Here is a 25,674-nt window from a genome sequence, read left to right as displayed (position 1 = left end):
ACGTACACTATAGCATGTATGTAGACACACACACACACACACACACACACACACACACACAGTAAGAGAGAAGCTAAATAAATAAATAAAAAACTTAAAAAGTAACATATAACAATTAACAAACAACATTATTTGATTGTGAACCTAGTTTTTAAACTCTAGAACAATTACTAAAGCAATTTTTAAAAGATTGTATTCATTTATTTATTTAATGTGTAGAAGAGGGTGTCAGATTCTCCTGGGACTGGAGTTAGCAGAGAGCCCTGAGCCACCTGGGTGCTAGGAATCAAGCCCAGGCCCACTGGAAGAGCAGACAGTGCTGGCAGCCTCTGCCGTAGCCCTCCAGCCTCCCTAAAACAATTTTTAAAAGTATGCTTGATATGCAAATAGATGAGCTAAAACAAAATCATATAAAATGTTCAGTTACAGGGAGAGGAGGCTGGGCGAAGGACCATGTGCAACTGACATAAAAGTCAAACCATGGCAGATAATAATCCAGCTCTATCTACAAACAGTTTAGATGGGAATTGTCTAAATCTACCACAGAAGTTGTTGGAACAAGCTACAAATAAAACTTAACTACCTGACGCATACAAATGGCTCATTTAAATACAGACTCAGGTTAAGCGTGAAGGGGCGGAGAGAAATTACGCTAACATCGGTTCAGAGGAAGCCCAACTTGCTGTATGCGTTTTATACAAAGCTAATTGAAGATGGAGATTTCCAAGGATAAGAGATGAGTTACACGATGATAATATGGCAAACTAATAATACGTATTCCTTAACAGGTGCCCAGTGAACAAAGGGTGTCGAGAGACCTGAGGCAAAAACTAAATGAAACACGAGGAAAAGCAGGCAAATCCATCATACGCTGGAAACTTGAGTGTCCCTCTGCCAGTCACATCATGCAAGCAGAAATCCAGACCCCACGGGTGGCCTGACAGTACCAGCTTGACCTGAGTAGCACCTATAGACGACTGCCACTCTTCGGAAGCCCACACAGAGCACTCACTAAGACAGGATACATTCGGGGCCGTGAAATACTACTCGATCTTAAAGGCATCATCATGCAAAGTGTTTTCTTAGGCCACAGGACTTGAACTAAAATCCAACAATCCCTTCCGGGCAAACAAAACAAATCAAAAACCAGTAACAGAAAGACTGTTGGGAAATCTTCAAAAACTTGGAGATCACTTGTAAATGCCATAAAGGACCAAATCAGATATCTCAAAAGATTTATAATACTTGTCACTTAATGAAAATGAAAACAAGCAACATTTAGGGAACAGAGTGAAAGCAGCGTTGAAGGAGACATTTCTAGTGCTGGAAACGTATTTGAAAGGAAAGATCCAAAATCAATAACTAAAGCTTATGAAATGAGACAGGGAAAGAACACGCTCCAGACCCAAGGCAAAGCGAAGTGACGATTTCTAAAGCAGAGGTCAGTGAAACTGACTACAGACGTCAGAAGAACGAACGCTACTGCTTTGACAATCCGAAGCCCATCAGTTCATCCTTCTGCCCTCTCCAGCCAAGGGAAGGACAGGCAGGGACATCCCGGAGCCTTATTCAGATGAACCTTTGGTGGCCTGGCACCTGACTTCACAGCCTGGGTTTCCCGTGACACTCAAGGAGCTGGGGTCACTTCCCAGTACCCGGGTCAGGTTGACAGAGCTCCATGACTCCACTGTCGTCAGCACCCCTTCCCTTGACTGCTTGGCGGGCATGGCTCAACAACAGATCTTTTGGCCACCTTTGATCACTACAAATAAACAGTGGGCCATCCCCTCGGGGACGACCTACTTTTTAAAGAGCAAAAACTGTCCTGTGAACATACAAACTCAAGGGGCCCGAAGGCAGAGTCATTCATCTGCAGGGTGCCCTCCCAATGCACCTCGGTCATGGGTAGCTGGTGTAATGCCCCCGTGGATGCCTGAGAGCACACAACAGGATGTGAGTCAGGACTCAGGGATGTGAGTCAGTTTCCAGGGTGATGTGTCAGGGCGAGCCCCAGGGGAGGCTTGCATCTTCTCATCTGGGACCCTTGTGAAGACAGACCAAGGCTACCTTGTTGTATATGGAAGAGGTGGTGCCCCCAGATGCTTGGAATCTACCCCCCCCCATTGTGCAATGCCAGCTTTTACAGCCCTGGCACTGAGCAGGTGACTCTCTCTGCAAGGCCATTTCCCTGAAGTGTCTAGTGTTTTTGAGAAGCAGTGTTTCTTCTGGCTTCTGTGGTGGACATTAAATCCCAGCAGCACCAGATGTCAGAACAGCAGTCGCCCCAGAGCTGCCAGCCCTAACCCCAGGTAGCCAGCACTGGATTTAGCATCGCCTCAGCATTATCAGTGAAACCCCATGATAACATGAGTCAGTTCCCACCAGCTCTGGATTCTGGAAGAAAAGGGAGGTTGTGAAAGAGGCCTGGGACTTGCCAAGCATTTGTCTCCCACTGGCTGCAGACGCTTTGGTTAGTCATGTGCGGCTCGGCTGCAGCCACTGTTCCAGCTTTGAAGGGAAGCTTCCACAGCAGAGCCAGGACAGAGACCTGCCTGGGTCTGCTGTTCCGAAGGCCTTCAGGGTCTGGAGGGACCCGTTCTCCCTGACATCCACGGCCCGGGGGGTGACAGGCTGTCTGGGAAAGGGGAAGGCACCGCGTGGCTTCATCTCTGCCACCCCTGCTTCCCGGACCCGAATTCCTCACTCCACCCAGGGAGACTCTGTGACTTTGAGGTCAGGATGCTACTCCTAACCCTGGTGGCTCACCCCAGAGTCCTTTTCCTCTCAAACCCCTGTTTCCTCATCTTTTAAAATGGGGTGGTGGTGGTGGGGGTAACCAGACTCACCTGCCTCACAGGTGTGAGAGTTAATTAATGTTTGTGGTACAGCTTTGAGATCCACAGATGAAAGGTTCTCTATAAATGCAAAGTGCTATTCCTCATTAGAGCTGCCAGACGGTTCCCAGGGGAAATAGTTCAGCCCGCACCACGAGGCCGCTCCCCTCAGCCAGATCAGTCTGAGACACGTCTGGAAAGGGCTCTGTATTTAGGCAGAGTCGTCCCTGCGCAAGGGTTCAGGGATAAGTCACCAGCTTCTAGAAAAGACAGTGTTTTCATAACACGTCTCATTCTCCCTTGGCACCATCTGTGTGGACCGAGAGTGGCCTTTGGTGTCCAGAGGACAGACGGACTGTGGTTCTGAGGACACCAGAGGCCCTGTCTGGTTTCTGAGGCATCCTTTCCTACAGATAACTAATTTCAGTGAATGTTGTTGAAGAAGCACCCCCCCCCCCATAAATGCCTCACCTGAAAGGACTGTCTGTACCTCCTGCTTTCTACACCTCTGGCCTCTCATGTTCCCTTGGCCTGGAGGAGCCTATAGTCAAGACTGCATAAAGTCCCATCGTGTACCAATCTTCTGTGAGCACCCTGCTGAATGCTCTTTCCTTCACTTCCTCCTCCTCCAATGCAGTCTGGAAAAGCTGAGGTGAGGATGTCTTTCAGCCCCCCCCCCACCCCCCACCCCCTGGCCCCCAGTGGCCCTTCTTCAGGGTCTTAATCCTATTTACTCCTTCCTCGAGTGGGGTGAGGGAGAACTTCTATGTCAGGGGTCAGAGGTCCCTTTGCAACTTGGGGCCCAGCCGCAGTTATGGAGTGAGAAGACTCTCACTCAGAACTTTGGAAGTTGTTGACGCCTCATGTGGGAAGCTGTAAACAAGAGAACATGGTACTTCCCGGGGCTGCTCACAGAGTAGACTGTTCTGGGCAATGTCCACAGTAGCACACGCTGCACATTTTACTCCTGTGGCTCTGATTAGATGTTAGAGGCGGCTTCCGGCTGGCTGTGGAAGACTGCTTGTTCTGTCCAGGGTCTGCTCTCTGCTCCTGGCAGGTCTACAAGCCATTCCCAGAGAAGTACCCACTGTGTCTTCTACTGAAAACTAGATGTGGTCAGAGCTGTCCCTTGGGCAGATCACATCAAGTAACACGATTGAGAGTTTATGAGGTCCTCACAATGCCTTAGGGAAGCAGCTCTCAACCTTCCGGTCACAGCCCCCATAGGGGTCACACAGCAGACGTCCTGCACACCAGATATTTACACCAGCATTCGTAACGGTAGGAAAATCACAGTTGTGAAGTAGCAATGAAATAATCTTATGGTTGGGGGTCCCCACAGCACGAGGAACTGTGTTAAAGGGTCACAGCATCAGGAAAAGGCCTTAGAATGATTGCAGGCATCAAGAAAGGAGCAGCCGTTTTCTCTGGAACTGCTTGCAGAGGGGTGGATGAGGGACCTGCTACACACATGAATCTGTAATTCCAGAGTGTAGCCTAGAATGAAGCCCGACCCGCTCCAACTCTGGCATGCCATTGGCAGCCTTGTTTCCTCTGGGGATCACTGTTCCCTCTGTTGTCCCATGACCAGGGTCCTGATACATTCTCATCGAATCTTAAGTAGAGATGACACTTTACATAGCAGAATCTCAGGAGAAACCATACTCCTGGGGGCAGAAGAGTCAAGACCATATCCTCTAGAATGCTCCCACAAACAAAACAGAAGGTCCTCAGCTGTGTGACGGTCTGTGCGGGGCCCCAAGCCTCTCGAGGATTTGGGTGCCTCACCTCTGTGCTGTCCCCTACCCCCAACCAAGAGTGCCTGGGCAACCCCAGAGCAAAGGCATGACTTTTAGGTCTTAGAGATTGGGATGGAGACCCAGTTTCTCACTGTGTTGAGGCACTGTGTTACTCCCTGGGGACATTTCCCCCACCCGTGAAGAGGGCTGATTGCCTCAGCCTGTGAGGTCACTGGAAGGGTGAAATGGGACCTTGGCCTGTTATTGTCAATTCAGTTACTTGTACCACGAGACAAGGTAATGGTGTCCAGAGTGAGGACTGCTTGGCCGGTGCCCAGTAGAGATTCAGCCACACTGCGGCTGCTCACACACACAGCAGAGGGTGGCCAGGCCCCACAGGGCTACCAGGAACAAGACTTGCCTCAGCCAGCCAGAGTTCCAGGGTGCAGACTGTGGTTGCCACAGTGATGTGTGTGTGGTTCCGGTGGCTTTAGTGCCAGCACCGAGACACAGTGCAAGCCCCTCCTCATGGGCCTCTGCTCCAGAGGGAGTCTGTAAGCACTCGGCGGCGGCGCAGCAGAGGCTCATGGCAGGGTGGCATGGTCCCTGCCAGGACACAGGATCTGAAAGCTGCATTGCAAGTCAAAGATGCATTGTTCTTTGTCTTCTGAGGTGTGAGTCATGTCAAAGGGTTGTTCTTTAAGAGCTTTCATTCCACACTCCCAACTCACAGAAGAACATTCCGACACAGGGAAACAGAAAAAAATTCCCAAAGACGAAGTACCTAGCCCCCTTTGAGAAACGCTTGCAAGAGAAATCCAGTCAGTGCCTGCCCCCATGTTTTCCTCATGCTTTGTGTGTGTGTGTGTGGGGGGGGGCGTAGGGTGGCAGTTCAGGTCTGGTCTTACGAGACTGTTCTCTTCCTGTCTTAACCCTGGCTACTCTCAGTTTTCCCTTTTCTACACACCAGACGCGGGCTCTTAGAACCAATTCCCTGACTCGAAGCCGGGAGACCAGAACTATCAAGAGTTGTGGATTGGGGGTGGGGCAGGTGTTCTCTCTCTTTTGTCCATCTTCTAGCCTGGCTATGCGCAGGTCTCTCTCCCTGTAGAGTGGAATCTGCTAAGTCCAGGATCCGTCTGATGAGAAAGATGAACCCTGCATGACTCCTGGCTATTCTTGTCTAAATTGTTCCAATACATCCATCCTTTCACAAGAACTGTCCTGTCGGACTGTGCAGTCTAACGGGCATTGAACACTAACTTCCATTTGGTCTTCCGTGGCCTCTCCACTGTGCTAGAAATAGTGGTAGATCTGAGAAACACATTCACATTACGTAAAGGAGGGTCTTGTCCTCCAACTGGAGACATGTAACCCTCACATCCCTTACCACTGGTGGCCTCAGACAGACTGGGGATGTGCGGCTAGGATCCCAGAGCTGACCTTCATTCTTGAACCATGATGACCCATCCTATGGATCCACCAACTCCAGCCCATTTTCCACAGACGGGTCTTCTGGGGGAGTGGTGCTTATCGCTCACCATAAACACAAGGCTCCTCCTCCACACCCAGCGAATGTTCTCAGAAAAAAAGCTGTGTCTCAGAGACTGCTAAATTACTCAGATACTCACCATCAAGAATAGGGTTGGGAAGAGGAGGCTGAGCCCTGCCCCCTGCCCCCGCCCCCATTGCACATTTCTGTTCCAGCTTTGGGTTGTTTAGGGTTATTGAATGTCGTCCCTTCACTATCCACCGCCGAGGCACCGGCCAATTCTTGTGTCTCAGTTGCCCGACTGTAATCCCTCTCTCCTTTGCATGGGAGAACCACATGAGGGGGTCTTGCTCACTTATGTTTGTGGGCCCTTTTGCACATCCCAAGTAATTGACCTTGATGTGAACTAATTGGGATTGCAATAGATTAATAAGGCGGGCTGGTGAGGTGGAGTCTACCAGGCAGAGGATACCTTTGAAGATAAGAGCCATGCATGCTTTCATAAACTAATCCCTGGTGCTCTGAACAAAGGACATAAACTAATAAAAGCAGACTCATCTGGGGGCAATCTCCACTCGCAGAGGAATTCTACCCTGTGCTCTGATTCAGAAAGGCAAACGGAAATCTGCCAGAATTCTTTTAAACTCTAACACAGATCTCAATAAAGGAAAAAAAAAAAAAGACACATACCATACAGAGGAAAACTCTTGGTAATAAGCAGAACTCTGATGATCTAAAGATTCACAGCCTCATTTATTGACTTAGGGAGGGTAAATGGCATTTCAAATACAACCTTCATACTTGAATAGCTGAGGTCACCCTGAGAAAGATGATGCCAGACTGAGCCCAGCAGTGGGAAACCTCCCTCCAGAGAGTGCCTTTGATTTACAAGGTCAAGGCAGCATTTCACACAGAAGCGATAGGTTTTTTAGTGACTTGGACGCAGATGGAAGAAAGGAAATGCACAGGTTGAGATAGCGGGCGGTCCCCAAACAGTTGCTCGCGCAAAGGGAATGGCCAGTGGAGGACGGGGGAGCCAGAGCTCACTTTCGCTACACACGTTGACATCTTGGATGTATGGACTAAATACTTAGGATGTTCCCAGGCTGGTGTAAACCAGCAGTGAACCCTCCTCTGGAGAATTTTTAGCCATGTCGGGAAACAGGCTTGATTAGAGTCAGGAGAGGGAGAGGTGTTTAGTGGATGGAGACCGGGGGTGCTGCTTGGTATTTGAGAGTGCCCGAGAGGGTCCCAGAACAGGAACGGTTCAGTTCCCAAAGTCAAGGGTAACTAAGATATCAAGGGAAACCTGACCCGGAGAAGGCCAGACTGATACGGTAGTTTGGCCAACTTCAACGACAAGGCAGAAAATGTAGAGGCTGCTCTGACTGGGGGGATGTGAGTTAGCACTGTGGCCTGGGTGGAATACGCATGAGCTGAGGGGTATGAGGTGGAGGCAGCTGTGGTTGGTTAGGCTGCACTCACACTGGAGTTTGGGGGTAACTATTTTTCTCAGTCTCAGGGCTGTTACCCAGACTTGGCTCTGGCCGACTCCAGCCCTGGGGGGAGCCACAGGTGTAGATGACGGACAAGACTGCTTCTGAGTCGACCACTGGCTTTGCCACCTTGGAAGGGACAGGCCAGCACTTGCCTCTTCCCGGCTTCCTGGGCATGAGTCAAAGGATGCAGATTACTGTCAACAGTTCTGAGGTCTCATTCCAGAGTCTCATGGGATGATGGGGCAGAAAGCAGCCCCAGAGATTCCCTGTGCCAGCTCCACCTCAGAGAACGCTCAAGTCCAAGATGAAGGGACTCTCTGTTCCCCACAGAAGGTTGGTGGTAGGGCCGAGGCAGATCTGCTGCTTAGCTGTGGACTGTCACTTCCACAAGACTGCTTTCTCACAGGAAACCACCCCTCCTCCTATCTCGGCCCCGTACACTGGCAAAATGGAAAGGCTCAAACTTCAAACGCTACACCAGTAACTGTCACGTATGATGGCGGGCCGGGCACTGAGGAGGGGTCGCTCTTCCTGGGAACAGACCTGGGGCTACTCAAAGCTTTTGAGTTCCCTCAGAATTCTCCCTTACATTTGCATTTCCTTTTGTACCCTGGAAGCAAACCCAGATCGAAAACAGAAGTTGGTGTCTGTTGCTATCCTAATTCACAAACCGTCTAGAATCAAGGACGGGACAGGAAGAGACCACTCTAGGGTAGTCACAGGGAGGAGCCAGGCTTCCTAACCCAGGGGACAGCAACTCGGGGAGTCACACTGTCACCCTCTGCCTTGTCCTCTAATGGCTTTAAGCTGCCCAGCACGGCCCTGCGCTGGCTTGAAACCCTTTTATGGAAAGCGCCATATTCTTTCTGTTCACCTCACTTAAAATAATGAGTTAGCCGTACTTGTATTAGTCTGCCTTTCAAGTGGATTAGATCCACAGGCTCGTTCCCCTCGTCTCGCAGGCTCTGGCCTGGCTGTCTGAACCTCCAGATTAGACTGATGAGCCAGGCCAGACAGCAATGAGACACAATTACCTCGGCAAACTTTGGAAGGATTTGAGCCCTGGGGCACAGGCTGTTTACGGGAGGCTGAAAGCACCGTTTGTACTGAGCAGGAGCAGTTGCTGTGGTCGTTTGGATGCTGCCTGCCACTGGACTCCAGGCAGGATTTCTGGGGGCTGATAACATCAGCCTCTGTCCGCACCTCAGCACCTCGGGGTCTTTCTGGTTTTCAACAAGAAGACGCAGGCACCAACAAAGGCCTATTATAATATTTCCCTTTGTGTCTGCTAACTCTCTCTCATTGGCTTAGTAGGCTTTTTTTTCTTTCTTTCTCTCTTTCTTTTTCTCATATGTATTGTGTACCACCTTGGGGAAAAAAAATCCAGAAGTCATCCTATGGCTGACTGACTCTGTAACTTGGTTCTTTGGAAGTGAACAGCCTTTCTAAAAAACAGGAACTTCCTGTCTTCTTAAAACAACAACAACAACAACAACAACAACAACACACACACACACACACACACACACACACACACACACACACACACACACCAGCTCATCCAAAGCACTTTCTCCTTGATTTGAACAAAAGAGTCTCCAAGAGCACCCAGGGAAGGTGTGTCCCCAAGGGGACGAGGGGCCAGAGGGCCACCTCTGCGGGCCACAGGCTGACATTGTTTCCCACAGATGCGGGGTGGGAACACAGCTGTCAGAGCACTGTCCTGATCAGAGGAAGGAGAATGGGAGGGAGAGGCCAAGTGGGGGTCCCTGGCTTCCCAGGTTGGTGGGAGACAAACGGCAAAGTCACCAGAAGGTGGCGGTGGGGCCCTGAATGTCCCGACCGGGTCAATTATCTTCAAAGAAAAGATTTCCTGTAGCTCAGACTGGCCTTGAACTTGTTATGTAACTGAGAACTACATAGCTGAGTGTGAGCATACACGTCTGATCCTCCTGCCTCCACCTCCTGAATGCTGGGATTACAGATGGGCACTACTGCGTCCAGGACCAGCCCGGCGGTGCTGGGGATCAAGTCTACGGCTTGCCCATGCTAGGCCAGCGCTCTCCCATCTGAGCCACAGCCCTAGCCCTGGAAAGGGGCTTTCTTAGGTTGGGACGGCAAGAGGGATCGTGAGCGAAAGAAAACGTTTCAGAGGATGGATTTGAAGAAGAGTCGAGGAATGCGGTCTGGGAAGGAAGCCACAGGCAGACACACCTGAAGGGCAGGAAGAAGGAGCCCGGCTGCAGTGGTGTGGTAGGGGCTGGGAGCCCTAGGAAGTTGTGGGTAAATAAGACATCTTATTTCAGGGTCTAGGTCTCTAATTAAGCATGCAAAGCAGGTTCAAGTATGTGGAAGGCTGCCTTGGGTGAGGCTGAGCCGCCTACAGAGGAAGGGAGACAGGGCAGGGAAAGAGGGCTGTCTGGCGTGGGCCGGGAACTCTATGGGTCGGCGGGGGTTGGGGGTGAGGGAGGGGGTTTGGGGGAGGTATCCAAGAATGTCTCTGCCTCTGTGAACACAGCCATGGAAAGTCATGGACCAGAAGATCAGGAGACAAAGAGACCTGCCATTTTCCTCCTTTGCCTGTTATTCCCTGACTCTGAAATGGGTTCCGACCCACAAATGGTCTACTTAGACCTGTACACCTAAGAACGGAAAAAAAAAAATGCTTCTGTAGGGATCGCCCCTGGCTCCTGTGCCTCAAGACCTGGACTCCCTGAGACCCAGAGAAGCGGGAGAGAGGATTCAAGGCCACTTAGAGCTCAGCTGACCCTTCTGAGGGCCTCAGAGCCCAGATGTGTGTGGGGGAGGAGGTGCTGGGTCACATGGAGCCTCCTCCTGCCAGCAGGCCGCCATCTTTGACTGCCCTGCAGGACAGGAGGACATCGGACACAGGACAGTGAGGGGAAGAGCACTTGGCCCCACAGACCTGGGGGTAGGGGGGCGGGGATCACACTGAGAGGGACTGTCAGGGCTATCTAGGAGGTCGAGAGAGGATTCAGTTTGGTCCTCGGGGAGAAGAAGATGTCCTAAAGGATGGGGCACGTGAGGTATGCTGAAGAATGGGAGGATATGCGGAAGTGGTGGGGACGGGGACAGGGCTGGCCACAGGTGTCCGCTGGCCGGAGAGGAAGGCAGGTAAGACGCCGGCAGCTCATAAGCACTTAGCGCCTCTTCCCCTCCCTGCTCCCCTGTGTGAGTGTGAGCCGTTCCAGAGCCTGGATGGGCTCGGGAGCAATGGAGAGCCCCTTCTGGCCTGGAACACCACGGGGATTTACAACGGGCAGTGAAAACAGACTCCGGAGGCCATGTCTCTGGCCTTCAGTTGGCTTGAAAAGGCAGGGATGGCTTCTTCAGCCATGACCTTCTGAAGGTTACAAGGTCGGGCTAAGTGGGCCCAGTCAGTGGCCCAGGACTGAGGGAGGTTTATCACGGTCCCTGGACACCCTGAATGCAAGGATGCCAATGGGAAGCCATGGGCTCCTCACTCATGGCCTCACTCTTCCTGTACACTCTGAAAAGCTGCCCCCACCCCATGCCCACTGATGTCCATCTATATAGAGATGCAAGGGTGGCTGAATTACCAGTGGTTCATGTTACAAAAAGGACGAGCCCAACTTCAAGTCTTGTGAGTGAGTCCTCAGTCACCAATGAACTCAACAGTGTCTGCACGCCCCTGCAGTGCCTCCAAGGAGGAAGTTCAGAGATGGGCTTCCTTTGTCAATGAGTTCTTTGTAGCTCTAAGAAGGCTGGCCACAGGCACCCAAGCCTGGGCGGGTCAATGGGAGACTGGTGAGTTATCCGAGTCCCCAAGGCATGGTGGCTGCCTGTGGGAGAACCACCGAGGGTTCCTATATGGCCTCCACACAGTGGGCTCTTACGTCACAGAATGTCTGGGACAATTGCATAACCCCTGCTTTGTGCCTGCGCCCTGTCTAATGCTGTGAGAATGTGTCTGTGACTGATTGACTAATACACCTCCAGAGACGTCAGCCTTGAGGGGTGTCAACCCGGACCTGGAAGAGTCCCTTCCTGTACCCATTGCCATCCGAGCCTTGAGGAAGCTGGCTTTGCAGCGTTCACGTCTGCGGCCACCTCAGTTCTGCTGACCCTGAGGGACAGGCGAGCTGAACTGGAATGTGGTGGTCCCGTTCTTTATCAGTGAGTGATACACGGCGAGGGGAAGAGAAGCCCTGTCACGTCTGTCCCTCACTAGTGTCAGCAGAGGACAGGAAGAAACGGGAGGGACAGAGCCATGAGGAGGGGACGGGCTCAGGCTCCAGCACCGGTGGGGGGGCTGTGGTTACACCCCTTCTTCACCCTGCCCCTACTGGGCTGCTGGCTCCACCATGCCTAGAAATTGGTTGTCTCAGCTCTCCTTAAGCAGTAGTAGGATGTTTTTCAAAAGAGGGCTGCTGTTGGTATTATTGTTTTTTAGCTTCTAAATATAAAAAAAAAAAATTATAAAATGGGAGGGGAACGGGAGTGGGCAGGGAGGCGGGGGTGGGGGTCGGGATAGGGGTGGGGGAGGGGACAGGGGAGGAAAAGACTCCAAGCGTCAGCTGATCTCAATATTTCCCTTGGCTTCTCCAGTCCCCCCCTCCCCCTCCCCACAACCCCTCCTCCAAGTTCTGAATGTGAAAAATAAGCAGCCCGGGCTGGGGATGCGTCTAACAAGGCCCTCATTGTCCCAGACAGGTGTGAGATTGGACTTGATCCGTGGCCAACACCTCCAGCACCAGAGCCAACCATGCACGCTGCAAGCATGCACCAGCCCTCCAGTAATGCCTCTGCAGCCAGCCAGAGACTCAACAATTTAAGGCTTAACAGGCAGAACATAAATCAGAGGAGGATGGACCAGCCGGCCGGCAGCTTCTTGGGCAGGTGCCTGCAGACTGTCTGCAGATCAGACCCTGCCTGTTTGGGTTATTTGAGACTTTTTTTTTTTTAAATATAATATAAAGATGAGAAACTGGGTGGAGCTGTGGGCACAGGCACACTGGGCTTTGCCCTATCTTGTCCCAACAGCCCCTCGTCTGCCTGAATGGTGTTTTGAAGGGACTTCTCAGGACGGTTCCCTGTGTTACTTCCAAATGCCAGGAATGTGTTCCAGCCTTCGAGTCCGGAGAGACGGGAGAGGAAGCCAAACCCTTGGATGACAGTGTGTGCCACCCGAGGCAAGTCACTTGACCCCTCCGGGCTCCCGTTGCTCATCTATTTAAGGAACAGGCTGGCCATGCCATTTTGCCTTCTATGACACACTCATCATCTCCGACAAGTTCAAAGTCACCATAAGTCTGCCTAAATCAGGTGAAATCACTACGGTTGGGAGATAAGTTCACTGGACGCTAGGGTCCGAGGGGATCCTCTGCATTTCCCAGCATCCCCTTCACTGAGCTAATCTTATCTTCTTCAGAGGCTTGTGTTTCTCAGACTGTGGAGGAGGCAAGCCCAGAGTGCAAGTCCCTTGGGAGTTCGGTCATGACTTGTCAGGAGCACGCTCCGTGGGTGGTGAAGGTGGGGATGACAAGCCTTCAGGGCTAATTAGTGAAGGGAGTCGAGTCCCCATTCTCCTTTAAAAACCGGTTAACTATTAACTACATATCATTTGAGAGCCAGGATGCTGGAGTCCTCCATCTCGCTCAGTTAAGGAAGGGAGCCCAAAGCCACCCATCAATGCAGGACCCTGCTCTCTGGGGTCTCAGGGAGGATGGCGGCTGATCTTTACAAACTCCAGGGCAGCATCTGATCCAGCCGTTCAAGACCTGACAGTGAATTCATGGACAAAGACTTGGCTGTCACAGGGATACCTCCGGACCCAGGTCCCAGGTCCCTCCCTCTCATGGCTGAATAGTCTTCTGGGAGTAAATGACACACACGAGGTTGGCAGCAACATTCTGAACTGGGTTGAGGGGACTGTCACTCGGCACCTCCTGCCCCTCCCAGCCTAGGGCCTGCCAGAGCGGTGGCGTTCCCACAGCTGTGGCCCTGTCACCCCACACACCTGTTTGCTGTCCTCTGCTTGGCCTGACAGCCTGGGCCACAGCCGAGAGCAGGCTGAAAGGGCAGGGCTGTGGGTGCTGGAATCGATCGGCAGAGGGAGGTACGTATTTAAAATCACACAGGGAGAGGAAACCTCCTCGTTCAAAGAAATCCTTTTGTAGACGGTTCATTAAAAACACAGAAGAGCCAGGCCATTCACACAGAGGGAATCTGTCTAATTCATGATCGAGCAAAGGGAAAGGGGGAGGGGCACCCCCTGCCCACTGCCCACGTGGTGGGCCCTGGGGTTCAGGAAGTGACCTGTCAGCTTGCTGCAGCTGTTCGTAGGGCTGGGAGCCTTTGGTGGGACTGAAGAGGATGAGAAAGACTGTACCTTTATTTCATAAAAGAAGAAAAAAAAAAGCCTCTACTTTAAGAATAGAATTCAACATTAAGAAAAGAAGAAAAAGGATCATAAGAAACTAAATCCTACCCTCTCCCTGAGCCAAAAACACATTTCAGGAAAAGGCTGAGTAAGGCTGAGCAAGCGCTGGGGGAATGAGCTGTTCCCGTACGACAGGCTTAAATACAGGAGGACGGACTTGTGCTGGGAGGGTTTCAGCTATAGACAGAGGCCATCAGGGTGGGGTGGGGTGGGGGTGGGGGAAGAGGCCCTAGGCAAAGAAGTTTAAGAGTCCTTTCCACTTTGATATGTTATATTCTCATATGGCCTTGTGGGATAGTAAGCACGGATTGTCCCATCCGAGTCCATTCGAGGAACCGAAACTCAAATCACATTCCCCCCTCCTCTCTCCAAAGCCAGCACTGCTTCTGAGGACTATGGGGAAGAGAGGGTCATTATCTCTGAGTGGCTGTGGACCTCATGGGGCAGCGCTGACGTGATATACCCAGACATCTATCCACCAGAGCCGGCAGCAAGGGTTGTAGTAGTAATGAGAGTTACCAGAGGACAGGAGCAGTTCTTATGAATTCCAAGCACCCTGGGCGCCGTGGTCAGCACATCCCAAGTACATGTCTTGACCTCAGTGAAGGGTTTGTGCAGGAACGAGAGGAAAGACTTAATTTGCCACGTGCTGGGCATTTGACACTCTATGCGTGTTGATCCAGTCTTCAGGAGCATCCAATGAGTCACTCACCATGACCATGCCCATTTTACAGATGGAGACAGTGGCACAGTGACCCAAGTGCTTCCTGCAAGGTCATATGACTAGGAAGGGCACAATGCGGGGTTTGGATCCCAAAGCATTATGGATCTGCTTAGGCTTTCCTAGGAGCCCCTTGTTTATTTTGGGTCCCCTATGATGTCCAGGGATGAAGACTGGCTCTTTGCTGGCCAATGTGATGGATGGGCAGAGGATTTGGCATTTGGCCTTGCCATCTCCAGGCTCTGGTGACCTCCTCAGAGGAAGCCATGAATAGCCAGGGAGAAAGTTCAACAATAAGAATAGAGCCTCTGTGGCAGTGACTCTCAACCTTAGGTGACCCCTAAGACCACCAGGAAATATGGATATTTACATCACAATTCGTAACAGTAGCAAAAATCCAATTATTAAGTAGCAATGAAATAATGTTATGGTTGGGGGGCGGGTTACCACACTATGAGGAACTGTATTAAAGGGTCACAGCATCCGGAAGGTTGAGAACCACTGCTCTATGGTACCTTCCCTCCCCCAGGGCGTGAAAGAATCAAATGAGGAAATCCGGAAAAGAAGCTGGACCAGAAATAACAAGGTTTCCTTCCCCTTCCACCTGAACTGGTTATCCATAATTTTACACAAATTCAATTTCAAAGTCATGCTTTGTAATTTATGGAAAATCATATTAAATTAGACAGATCTATGTCTGTGCAATGACTTCTCTCATTTAGCAACATATGGTGGCTCAGAGCCTCTCAAAGCTTGATCACACAGCAAAAAGTACCCCCCCCCAAACCATCTGTCAATCAGAAGCAGCAACGTGGGGGTTCTAGGGCATCTCCCTGTCAGTTTCTCTGAAAGTGTTAGGGGTGACGGTAATTCCTTCAAGATACCATATTCAGGATTACAAAAATGCTTAGGACCAACAAGTGACTCACTTGCATGACAAAGAGGCCTAGGACACTTATGGAAAACAGTGCCAGAGGCAGGAAGATGTTCAGTCAGCCAAATGCTTGCCTCACAAGCGTGAGGTCCCAGGTTGATCTCAAGAACCCATATGAAAAGCAGGGTGCGGTGTCGTCGTCGTCACACGACTGGAATATCAGCCATGGTGACATGGGAGGTGGAGAGAGGAGGACCCCTGGAATTTGCTGGTCTTCTAGCCTAACCCACTTGGCAAAGTTCAAGGCTAATAAGAGACCCTGTCTCCAGCAAATGTGGCAGTTATTTGAGGAATGAAAGCCATTCTCTGACTTTCATACGCACATGTGTGCATATGCCTGCTTATATGCATCATACCAGAAAGTTATACACAGACAGAAGAGGGGAGGGGGGAGAGAAAACAGTGTTGGGTAACGTAGAAACAAGGAGCAGACCTAACTGAACCTTCCAGACCTGCAGTTCTCAACATGTGGGTCGCGACCCCTTTGGAGAGTTGAACGACCCTTTCTTTCATAGGCATCTCCTAAGACCATCTACCTACCAGATATTTGCATTATGGTTCATAACAGTAGCAAAATCACAGTTAGGAAGTAGCAGCGAAAATAATTCTATGGTTGGGGGTCACCACAACGTCAGGAACTGTATTAAAGGGTCGCAGCATTAGGAAGGTTGAAAACCGCTGCTCCAGGTGAGGTTTCCTCTGTCTGCGACCTAAGCCAGAGTGTTGGTGATGGGCAGTCACCCGACCACCACTCCCAATCCATTCTATCAACATAAACCGCGATCACTTTCTTATCACCTTCCTTACGATAGTCTCGTTGACTCAACTACTCTGGTAACCATCAAGCTGCAGACGTGGTCACAAACCCATGGTGCAGTTTTAAAATCGAGGGTGGGGGGTGCGGTAGGATCTAACCTGAAAAGCTCTGGGCTCATTCTTAAGATACCAGCCTTGCTGGAAAACCCACGCAAGCGCATCCTCCAATTTGGGCAATTCTGGTTGGTTTGTGGAGTAGGCAGTTTACGGCGAAATACAGACGAAGATGAACTGACCTTGAGATGAGACATCTAAATAAACCACTTAGTGGGCAGAAAGGCCAAGGCAAGCCCTTGAGCCCGGGCTGACTTTTACAGATATTTTAATAACTTTATCATTCTATAATTTGCCATCTGATATGTGCAGAGAGATGTGCTAATGGAGAGAGAGTGGCCGCAGCAGTGCGGTCGTCCCCTGAGACTTCATAAAGCAACCGTGTTCTCTCCCCGTGTACGGGCGGCGACTCGGAGGAGCACAGTTCCACAGTCCTTCTTTCCTTTGCTATCTCAAGATGTTCTCTTACAGCCACCGGAGAAACCCTTCCAACCACGCAAAGAGGACGCGGCAAAGATTTAGCTCTGCACCTCGGATCTGGCTTTGGAATTACTCACAGGGAATGTGGGAAGCTACAGGAAGAAAGACTCCTGCCGAAGCGGGAGTTGAGAATTTCAGAAGCTAGAGACTTCTAGCGTGAAGTCTCTAATGCATGAGCCACAGGTTCACAGATCTTCCTAGGGGAAGTTCTGCTTTGATCCCACCAAGGGTGTCTCCTCATCCCCAGAGCAGAGGGATTCTAGCACATCCTTTACCACACTCCCAGGACAGCCTGGTCACCAGAGTGCCCACATCTTGATACGAATATCTGTGTAAAATCCTGGAACCCCAAATTCAGTGACCCAAGTCAAACTGTGCGAAAGAATTAGGATGTCTCGGAGGAACCAGGGACAGACCTGGTGTCCTCTCATGTCATCCCACAGCTGTTGGACGACATGGAATGTGCATGCCCCTCCTACCCACATGATTCCCTCTTAGAGGAAAAGCCTGGAGTTTTGTATTTAAAATGAATACCCACCCTTCCAAAACCATGAGGTCATGATCCATGGAGGTCAGAATTGGACAGTGATGGATCAAATCTCGCAAATATATCTCAAAGATTCTAAGCCTTGTACATGCCTAGAGGGTAATACTGAGTAATATTGATGCCCAGGGCTGCAGCATTTCAACCTGAGTCAGAGAAACAGGTCCCCTCTGGCCAGTCTCTTTTACCAATGCCTTAGTGGTTCATCCTAGCACTGGGACCATGGTTCTGTTTGCTCCTGAAATGCTTCTACTTTTAAAATGGTAAGCACTGCTCAAAGGAGCCTGGATGGGCTGGAAGGCAGCCTGAAGACCCTCCATCGCCTGGTAACAAAATCAATAAGACAAGGAAGTTGCCTGGTCCCGCCCCCCTTCTTTCTTACTCTGTTCCCAGGCGTGCACAGAGAGACAGACCATACACATGACTGATCAGTGTTTGTTTTTAGGGTGAGTCCTATTCTATTTTTTCCCATTATTAGTTTGTCCTATTGACTGTGGCTCGTAACTGAATCGCCAGCGTTGACACACAAAATGTCCTGCCAGAAAGGGATTATGGGAGGAAAGTCTATGGAGAGATGCGAGGCTTGTCAGTGAGATCGGACTCGCAGGCTCTCGGTGACCCCTACCTTTAATCTCCGTAACAACTGACCGTTCTGCTGCTCTGCATGCCTTTGTTTAATAATAATATAAAAAGTCTGTGTGGGGCCAGGAAGTGTGGCAACAGGACAGAGACCAGGCACTAGGTAGCTGTTGGCTAGAAGGTAAGTGACACCCATGCCTCAGTCCACAGTCCCTGAGAGTTAGGATGGGTGTCCAGAGAGCCTGAGGGAAAGACAGCTCGATGAAGCCTCTCAGGTCATGTGTGTTCAAGAACCACAATCACCAAACTGGAGCGGGCCTGCGCTTACCAAGCCCACCACTGGGAGAACTCCTCGGTGACCAGGCTGTGGTTCACTTCAGCGTTACACCAGTCTCTAGGGCCAGACTTCTGAGAAACTTGGTAAGACTTCACAGCTACAGTCAAAAACTTTCTTAAACCTCCAGACTTGAAAGGCTACCTGCAAGCGACTGGTGACTTGGCGTGATGAAAGACTCAAAGTAAACCAGTGTCCCTCTGGAATGGGTGTCTGGTTGACAATACCCTGTGCTAAAGCCACTTGTTGCTTCAAAACAACAGGGACATGCCTGGCTCCAGCCTGGCTTTGTCTGGGAGGTCAAATTCTTGAGTCCATCCCAACTGGCTGGCTTTGGTCTTCCTGGATTTTTTTGTTTCTCTGCTCCCTGCTGTTTATGTGGCCACTGGATTTTGGAGGCTGGAGTAGCAGGACCCATGTCTCCCGTATTCTGATCTGGAAAAGCCTTCTCCACCACAGCAGAGCCTTGGGCTCCATCTGTATGGGTGCTCTAGACAACGCTGTGAAATTGCTGATCTTGTCTAGAGAAAAGAAACCATGCTTTCCTGCCTGGGAAATGAAAGGCTCATGACCCTGGGATCCAGAAACGGAAGGGCTGAGATGCCAGTGTCCGGATAACAAGACTGGGCATGAGCTCATATTTACCTGGACAGCAGGTCTGCTCTGGGGGACGGATGGGGACATTCTTATTGGACTCACCCAAATCCACTGGCTAATGTTCTGATAACATCTGTCCTTTGGTGTTGATCTAGGGCACTGAATGGTGGCAGCAGGAAAGACAGGGTCATATTCTAACCCCCAGACAGTGACCACAGTCTCATTTGGAAAGGGGTGGTCTTTTATATACTTAATTAAGTGAAGGACCTTGACCCCCCCCATGAATGACTTGAGTCTAAATCCAATGACACCTGACCTTTTAAGAAGCAGAGGGAGAGGGGCTGGAGAGATGGCTCAGTGGTTAAGAGCACTGGCTGCTCTTCCAGAGGACCTGGGTTCAGTTCCCAGCACCCATGTGGCAGCTCATGACTGTCTGTAACTCCCAGATCTGACACCCTCACACAGACATGCCAGCAGAACACCAATGCAACTGAGACAAAAATAAGTAAATTCTCTTTTAAAAAAGGAAAAAGCAGAGGGAAAGACAGAACAGAGAAGGTCAGGTAAAGAGAAGAACAGAGGGGAGACACAGCCATGAGCCAAGGAGTGCCGGGAGCTGGCAAGGATTAGAGGAGGCAGGAAGACCCTTCTCATGGGCCCTCAGTGGAAGGGCCATCTCGTGTTGCCTTAATGTTGGAGCTTGTAGCCTCCAATTTTGAGAGGATAAACTCTCATTATTCCAAGTCTCTAAGTTTGTGGTCCATGTGTTGTATTAGCCACAGAAAACCTGCAGACTCGGTATTGTTGACAGAGCTCGCAATAGTGATCACTCACCGAGGACATTCCATGCGCTACATTTCTGTGTCCTGAAGACCAACAGGAACCACTCTCATTTTGCAGGCGGGAAGACTGAGGGAGGCTTTAAGAGGTTAGACTCCTTGCTAACAGTCCTGGAGTGCATGCGGTCGCCAGGTTGTGCCCATTTGTGGCCCTGCTCCTCCTCCCCAGCAGCTGAGAACTTGGGCCTTTCAAAGTCTCTGCTATTTAACGTCACTATTGAGCAAGTGCACAAATGACCACTTTGTAAAGTCCCAAGGACACCGCTTAATGTCCCCGTGTGCAGCCTGCAGGTTCATTAGCATCAGGGAGAGCTTCAAAATCTCAGCAGCCCTAGAAGGAACATTCGATCACCGAGACCAAGACCCACAGTAAATTCTTTCCCTTGCAATCAGGAAAGGTGTCCACCAGGGACTAGCAGGATCTTGAGAATATGGGCGGACCTCTTTGAGCAACAGTCAGGAAACAATTTGGAAGCCAGGTCCTATGAAACCGTGGTTTTGGATTACAATGGTGGTGTCAGTTTAAGTGGTAAATGATTCTCGGAAGGGCTGATTAAGTATTCGGGGGCAAGGTCAATACATAACACATCAAGGTCATGCACAGTGCACTGTCTTAGGGACCATGGTGCTGTACCTGTGCCTGTCCTTAAGGTGACAGGCTGTGCTAGCTCAAGAGCCAAGGGGCCCAGGTGGAGAGGCCAGCAAGGCCAGCTGGCTCTTTCTTCCTCCCTTTCCTCCCTCCCTCCTCCTCCTTCCCTTCCTTCCTTCTCCCATCCACCCTTCTTTCCGTTTTCCTCACTGTCTACAGTAGAGTTCTCTAGTTTGAATTTTCACACTTTCTTTAGACTTAGAGTTTGTATTGCATCAGCAAAGAATATGCAGGTGGCTGAGGGGTCACCAGCTCCTGTCTTAGGGCACTTCTCTTTCTATGAACTTGGCCTTCTCATCCTTCCTGGTCACTGGGGGGTGAGGGAGCAGGAGGCAGCACCTAGCATGTGACATGGGCTCCGTATTCTGCACCCATGTCTCAGAGTTTTCTCCCACCCACTTCCTCCTCCCTTTCCTTCCCAATTCCCTGTCTATTTGTGAGAACATCTGGTTCAGGCATGCCATCCACGTACAGTTCTGATGCTACAGCTCTTCAGGTCCTGATGCCTGCTGTAGTCAGGAGTTAATTTGGAAGGAAAAGCTGCTTTGTGTAATAAGCAAGTTGTGTGAGTTGATTTCTAGTACTTGGAATTCTTTACTGTGTGTGCATGACATGGCCATTCATAGGCCCACCAAGGAAATCAACAGGCTCATGTTGATTTGAAAGGCACATGTATGTGACAAAGGTATGTGTGTGAGAGAGGATGGGGGCGGGGGACAGAGGCAGAGGCACAGAGAGAAAAAGACCAATTCTGAGCAGCCGAATGCTTTGCCCAGGGTGGGAAGGGTTCTAGGTCCCCTTCTCGATCTGTGTTTAGTGGTGGTGGCAGACAGGACAGGAGGCACCCTGGTCTCTCACATCCTTTTCTGCCACTGCTCTTTGGACCCAGGAGTTTGCCCTTTCCTTGGGAAGGTGGAAATGCTTCCCTCCTTTTGCTCATTCTGGGGAAGGAGAGAATTGGACCGACATGGTAACCCTACCTCTGAGAACATCACAGACAGTAGCAGAATATAATGTTTCCAAAGGGATTTTGAAGGAGCCTAACCAGCAAGACAATCCATTTGAAAATGGGAAATCTGGGGGCAATGTGGGAGCATATGATCTTCCTTGGCCACGTGGAACTTCCAAAACCAGGACATATCATCCATTCTCCTTTAGGCTGGTTAGATGGTACTTGGGAAGAAAGCCTTAATTGTAAATGGCCATACAAGAAAGACTCATACACACAGGAGGCAGTTACCCCAAGAAAGCATAGAGTGGCTGGAAGTTCTCTTACCCCACTATCTCCTGCCCATACTTTCCTCTTTAGGGGATGTTCAGAATTTCAGTATTCTAATTGGCTGTCTTTTCTCCCCATCTTTAAAGATAAAGTACCCCCAAAAGATGAGTTAGTGAGGTATCCAACACAGAGCCTGATGTTATTATCAACATCAACACCAGCATCAACTTCTAATTTCAACGGAACACATTCAATCCAGGTCTTCTACATGAGTGGCTAGCCCAACACCTCTCAATGCCTGTCGGTCCCTGAGCCAGGAGCCCAGCTGCATCCTTCTACATCACCTTACTGCACACAACCTTACTGCGTGTGCCTTCAGAAAAGCCTGGATCTGAGTTCAAGTTCATCAGTTACAATGCCGGAAGTAGTGGGAAACCTTTAACCTCGGAGCTGAGAGTTCTGTGGTTCTGTCCACAAACCACACCACAGGTTTGCAGAGAGAAAAGAACAGTGTAGACGGGGAAGTCTGAGCTATGCCCAGATACTTCACTGTGAATCCCGGCTTTATAGCAAGAGGCTGAGCCTGTTGGTCTGATAACTATCTGGTTTGCAGGGTTTCTGCATGGGTGTCTTTACACCTCATCCTCATCCCCAGGAAGGCGGAAGCCATACCACCTTCAAGATGGCTCATTGGGAAACCGGAATCCAAGACTTAAAATGACTCACTTGGGTTGCCCAGAGCCATCCCTGAGTGGGAGGTATGAGGGAGCAGTCACCATGACCCCAGAACTCGGTAATCTGTCCCATCCCCTGCCGTAAAAGGAACACAGAAGAGGCCTGGAACCTGGCAGGAGGCATTAACAACGGTGTTCTGACTTGCGTAAACACGCAGCCATGACAAAATGGCTCTCTGTTCCACTTTTAGACCTGCTCAAATAGGAAGTTGAAATTAACCTCAGCTCTTTCAAAGTTAAAACCACAACAAATAAACAGTGGTTTGGTGGCATGGCAACCTGCCCCCCTCTCCATCTGAACCCCATTGCAGATCACTGGAGATGTCTATTTGGTAGGATAAGGAAAGGTGATATTCCATACCCATGATCCTCTGCTGGCAGAGCCGAGGTGGGGTGGCTCCGGCCTGACAATCCCCTGCCTCTCCATAGACCCCTGGCAGTCAATGGCATCTCTGTAAAGCTGAAAATCATTCCCATGTCTGTGCAGTGCTGAGAAAACACAGCCCTGACTACTTCTGAGATCATTTTCTTAAAACTGTGATTGCCATTTAAGAGAGCCGTGAACCTATGCTGCATTGCTTAAATAGACATGGGTACTCTAGGCTCAGCCCAGGCATTAACTGTCTGTAATGCCAGGAGCAAAGTGACGAACTTGGCTGTTACATTATCTCTGTTAGTTTGAATTTCAAGGGGGGGGGACATTCAAGCATCTACTCAAAAACTAGACTCGTAAAAAATAGCATTTTCTTATAGGGAAAAAGAGAGAGGAGAGGCAGGGGGAGAAGGAAGGAGAGGGGAGAGAAACAGGTTGGGGATGGAGAGAACACAATACAGGGAAGCAGTTTTACATGCTATATCTCCAACACAGTTCTGAAACTGTGTGTCTGCCATGGGGCAAGTAAATCCTTGCATATCAAATTCATATACTGGAGGGGGGGGAAAATCTATCCACAACACAGTCCACACATCTTTTGTGAGGAGCAATCAGGCCCCTAGGACACTCTAAGATCAAGTTATGACGCAGAGAGCCACAGACACCCACCAGCTGTCCATGGCGATGCCTCCCACGCCCCAGTGGGCGGCTCCAATGGCTCAGGACGCCCTGAGCACCACGCCCACACTGCCACCCTCTACTTTTCTAGGGAATGGGCATAGAAGTGAGTAAGGGAAAGCAGGCCAGACTTCCAAAGCAAGCAGAGGCGACCATTTGAATTTGCTCCCCCGTGACTGGGCTCTGCATTGGCTTTAAAAACCTTTTCTAGTTAGGGTTTGCCTTTTAGCAAGCAAAAGGCACATCTCATTGCCAGCTCCCAAGTGGCGAGTATAGCGACGAGAGGCTAAGAGATCAGAGCTTTCTTCTCGGTTTTTACATGGACTTCTGGAGAAGACGTGCATGAGCCTAAGTGATGGTAAACACAGGACAGAAGAATATCCTCCTTATTCCCATGACCATCCATCTCCCTAAAGTGTCATCTGCCCCAGTTCACCACAGAAGCGCACTGGGGGCTCTTTGGATTTGTGGGGCCTTTTCCTAAACACCTGAAACGATAGCCTAATTTTTGTTCCACTCTTACAAACGAGAGGTCTACTCGGCAGTGGTGCTGACAGGGCCCCATGTGTCTTAGGTTGGCCTCAAACCAGCTATGTAGCCGAGGCTAGCCTTGAATCTTGATTCTGCTGCCTACACCTCCCCAGTGCTGTGAGAGGCGGCCTGTACCGCCATGCCCGGGGGCGTAGGCTTTCTATCTTACACTCTGGAGAGTGTGAGCGTTTGCGAGCCCTGCATGCGCTCCTTCCCAACGAGAGCGGTTTGCTCAGAAAGCCTCTCAAGTAGATGCTGCCTGCGTTTCCCAGGCAGAGCGCAGAGGAAGCGAATCTCCGCTTTCTTCTGCTGCTGGCCCTCGGCCCCTTCCTCCAGGCGGGCTGCATCTTTTCCTTTGAGTTGACTAAGCCCGCATCTCTGCGGGGAAGGGGTGTTACCGTAAGGGTATCATATACAGCTGTGTCCCGCCTGGCAGAGAAAACCGCCTTTCGGTTGTTATAACGGTATCATCACTGAGCAAACAGCCTCCAACGTCAGCGGCCCTACTGCGCGAGTGCCCCGTGAGCATCATCTAACTTGGCACCCAGGGTTTGTGCGGCGATGGCCTCTTACGGGGCTGTGCAGTTACTGTATCCGACAGCGCTCCTGCAGTTGGTGACTGCGCCCCCACCCCCACCCCCACGGAGTGAACGGAACCCACAGGACTGACCTGAAAATACTATGCTTGATACAGCCACACACACATGCCTCCTTTATCTTCATATTGTGAAAAGAACAATTATTAGATGCAAACTCCACACATAATCCGAGGGCAACAAGAACTTGCAAACTCCTCGCCTTTACCTTGCTGGTGTGGATACGCGTGTTTATACATGCATACACACAAACATATACACAATGTATATTTGTGTGTGTGTGGCTTCAAGACTAATGGTGGATAAGAAAACAACATACCAGAAGCTGACACTTAAAAAAATACCCTCACCTGTTTATATACAGGTGACTCTTGGTATCTACAGGCTCTGTAGCTTAAGACTGAACCAATGGTGGGTTGGCAATACAGCTTTTTTTTTTTTTTAAATGTACACATACTGAAAATGTATTTTTGTTATGAATCCCTAAATAATACAGTGCACTGATTGTCACTTATAGCATCTACAGTGTACTAGATGCTAGCAGCAATGAGGAATGACCTAGAGCCTCCAGGAGGATGTATGTACACAGGCTTACCCAAGTACCCCGACATATTCTATCAGGGGCTCGGGCATCTGTGGATTTGGGTACCTGGAACTGATACTCCACAGGTACCCAGGGGCACATGTCATACCCACTTCCGTATATGGATGGGTGTCCAGAGCCCGGCCTGCGCTCCATGCTCACCAGCCGCACGTCTCAGTCTGGAGACACTCAGTAGGTGAACCGCTGGGGCGGGGTGGGCTCTGTGCCTGGGGCTCCAGCGAGGACGGAGGGCAGTGGGCTTCGTGGGGTACTTACCCTGCATCTGACTTTGAGGCTGAGGGTTAAAGGCAGTGGAGTGATTCAAGGAGGCCCGAGGGTTGGGCGTGGGGGCTGGGTGGTGCGGGCTGACCCTCATGGCCGTGCGCCGCAGCTGCTCCAGTTCACTGAGCCGCTCGGAAAAGGAC

At 50.5% G+C, this 25,674-nt stretch overlaps 1 protein-coding gene across 2 annotated transcripts in view; it reads right to left on the bottom strand.

The window, feature by feature from the left end:
* The window catches only part of Runx1 (RUNX family transcription factor 1), a 226,834-nt gene that overhangs the window by 17,198 nt on the left and 183,962 nt on the right, over positions 1-25,674 (bottom strand). Inside the window, exon 6 of one of the 2 annotated variants that reach the window (XM_028877065.2) lies at positions 25,526-25,674. This exon is cut by the window's right edge and continues 40 nt beyond it. The exons of the other annotated variant lie outside the window; for it this stretch is intronic. Within the exon in view, the coding sequence (XP_028732898.1) occupies positions 25,526-25,674 (149 nt within the window). The remainder of the gene's footprint in view (positions 1-25,525) is intronic. 2 annotated transcript variants of the gene reach the window in all.

This window comes from Peromyscus leucopus, chromosome 12, assembly GCF_004664715.2.
Source record: "Peromyscus leucopus breed LL Stock chromosome 12, UCI_PerLeu_2.1, whole genome shotgun sequence".
NCBI lineage: Eukaryota > Metazoa > Chordata > Mammalia > Rodentia > Cricetidae > Peromyscus > Peromyscus leucopus.
This window is presented reverse-complemented; position numbering and strand designations above follow the sequence as displayed.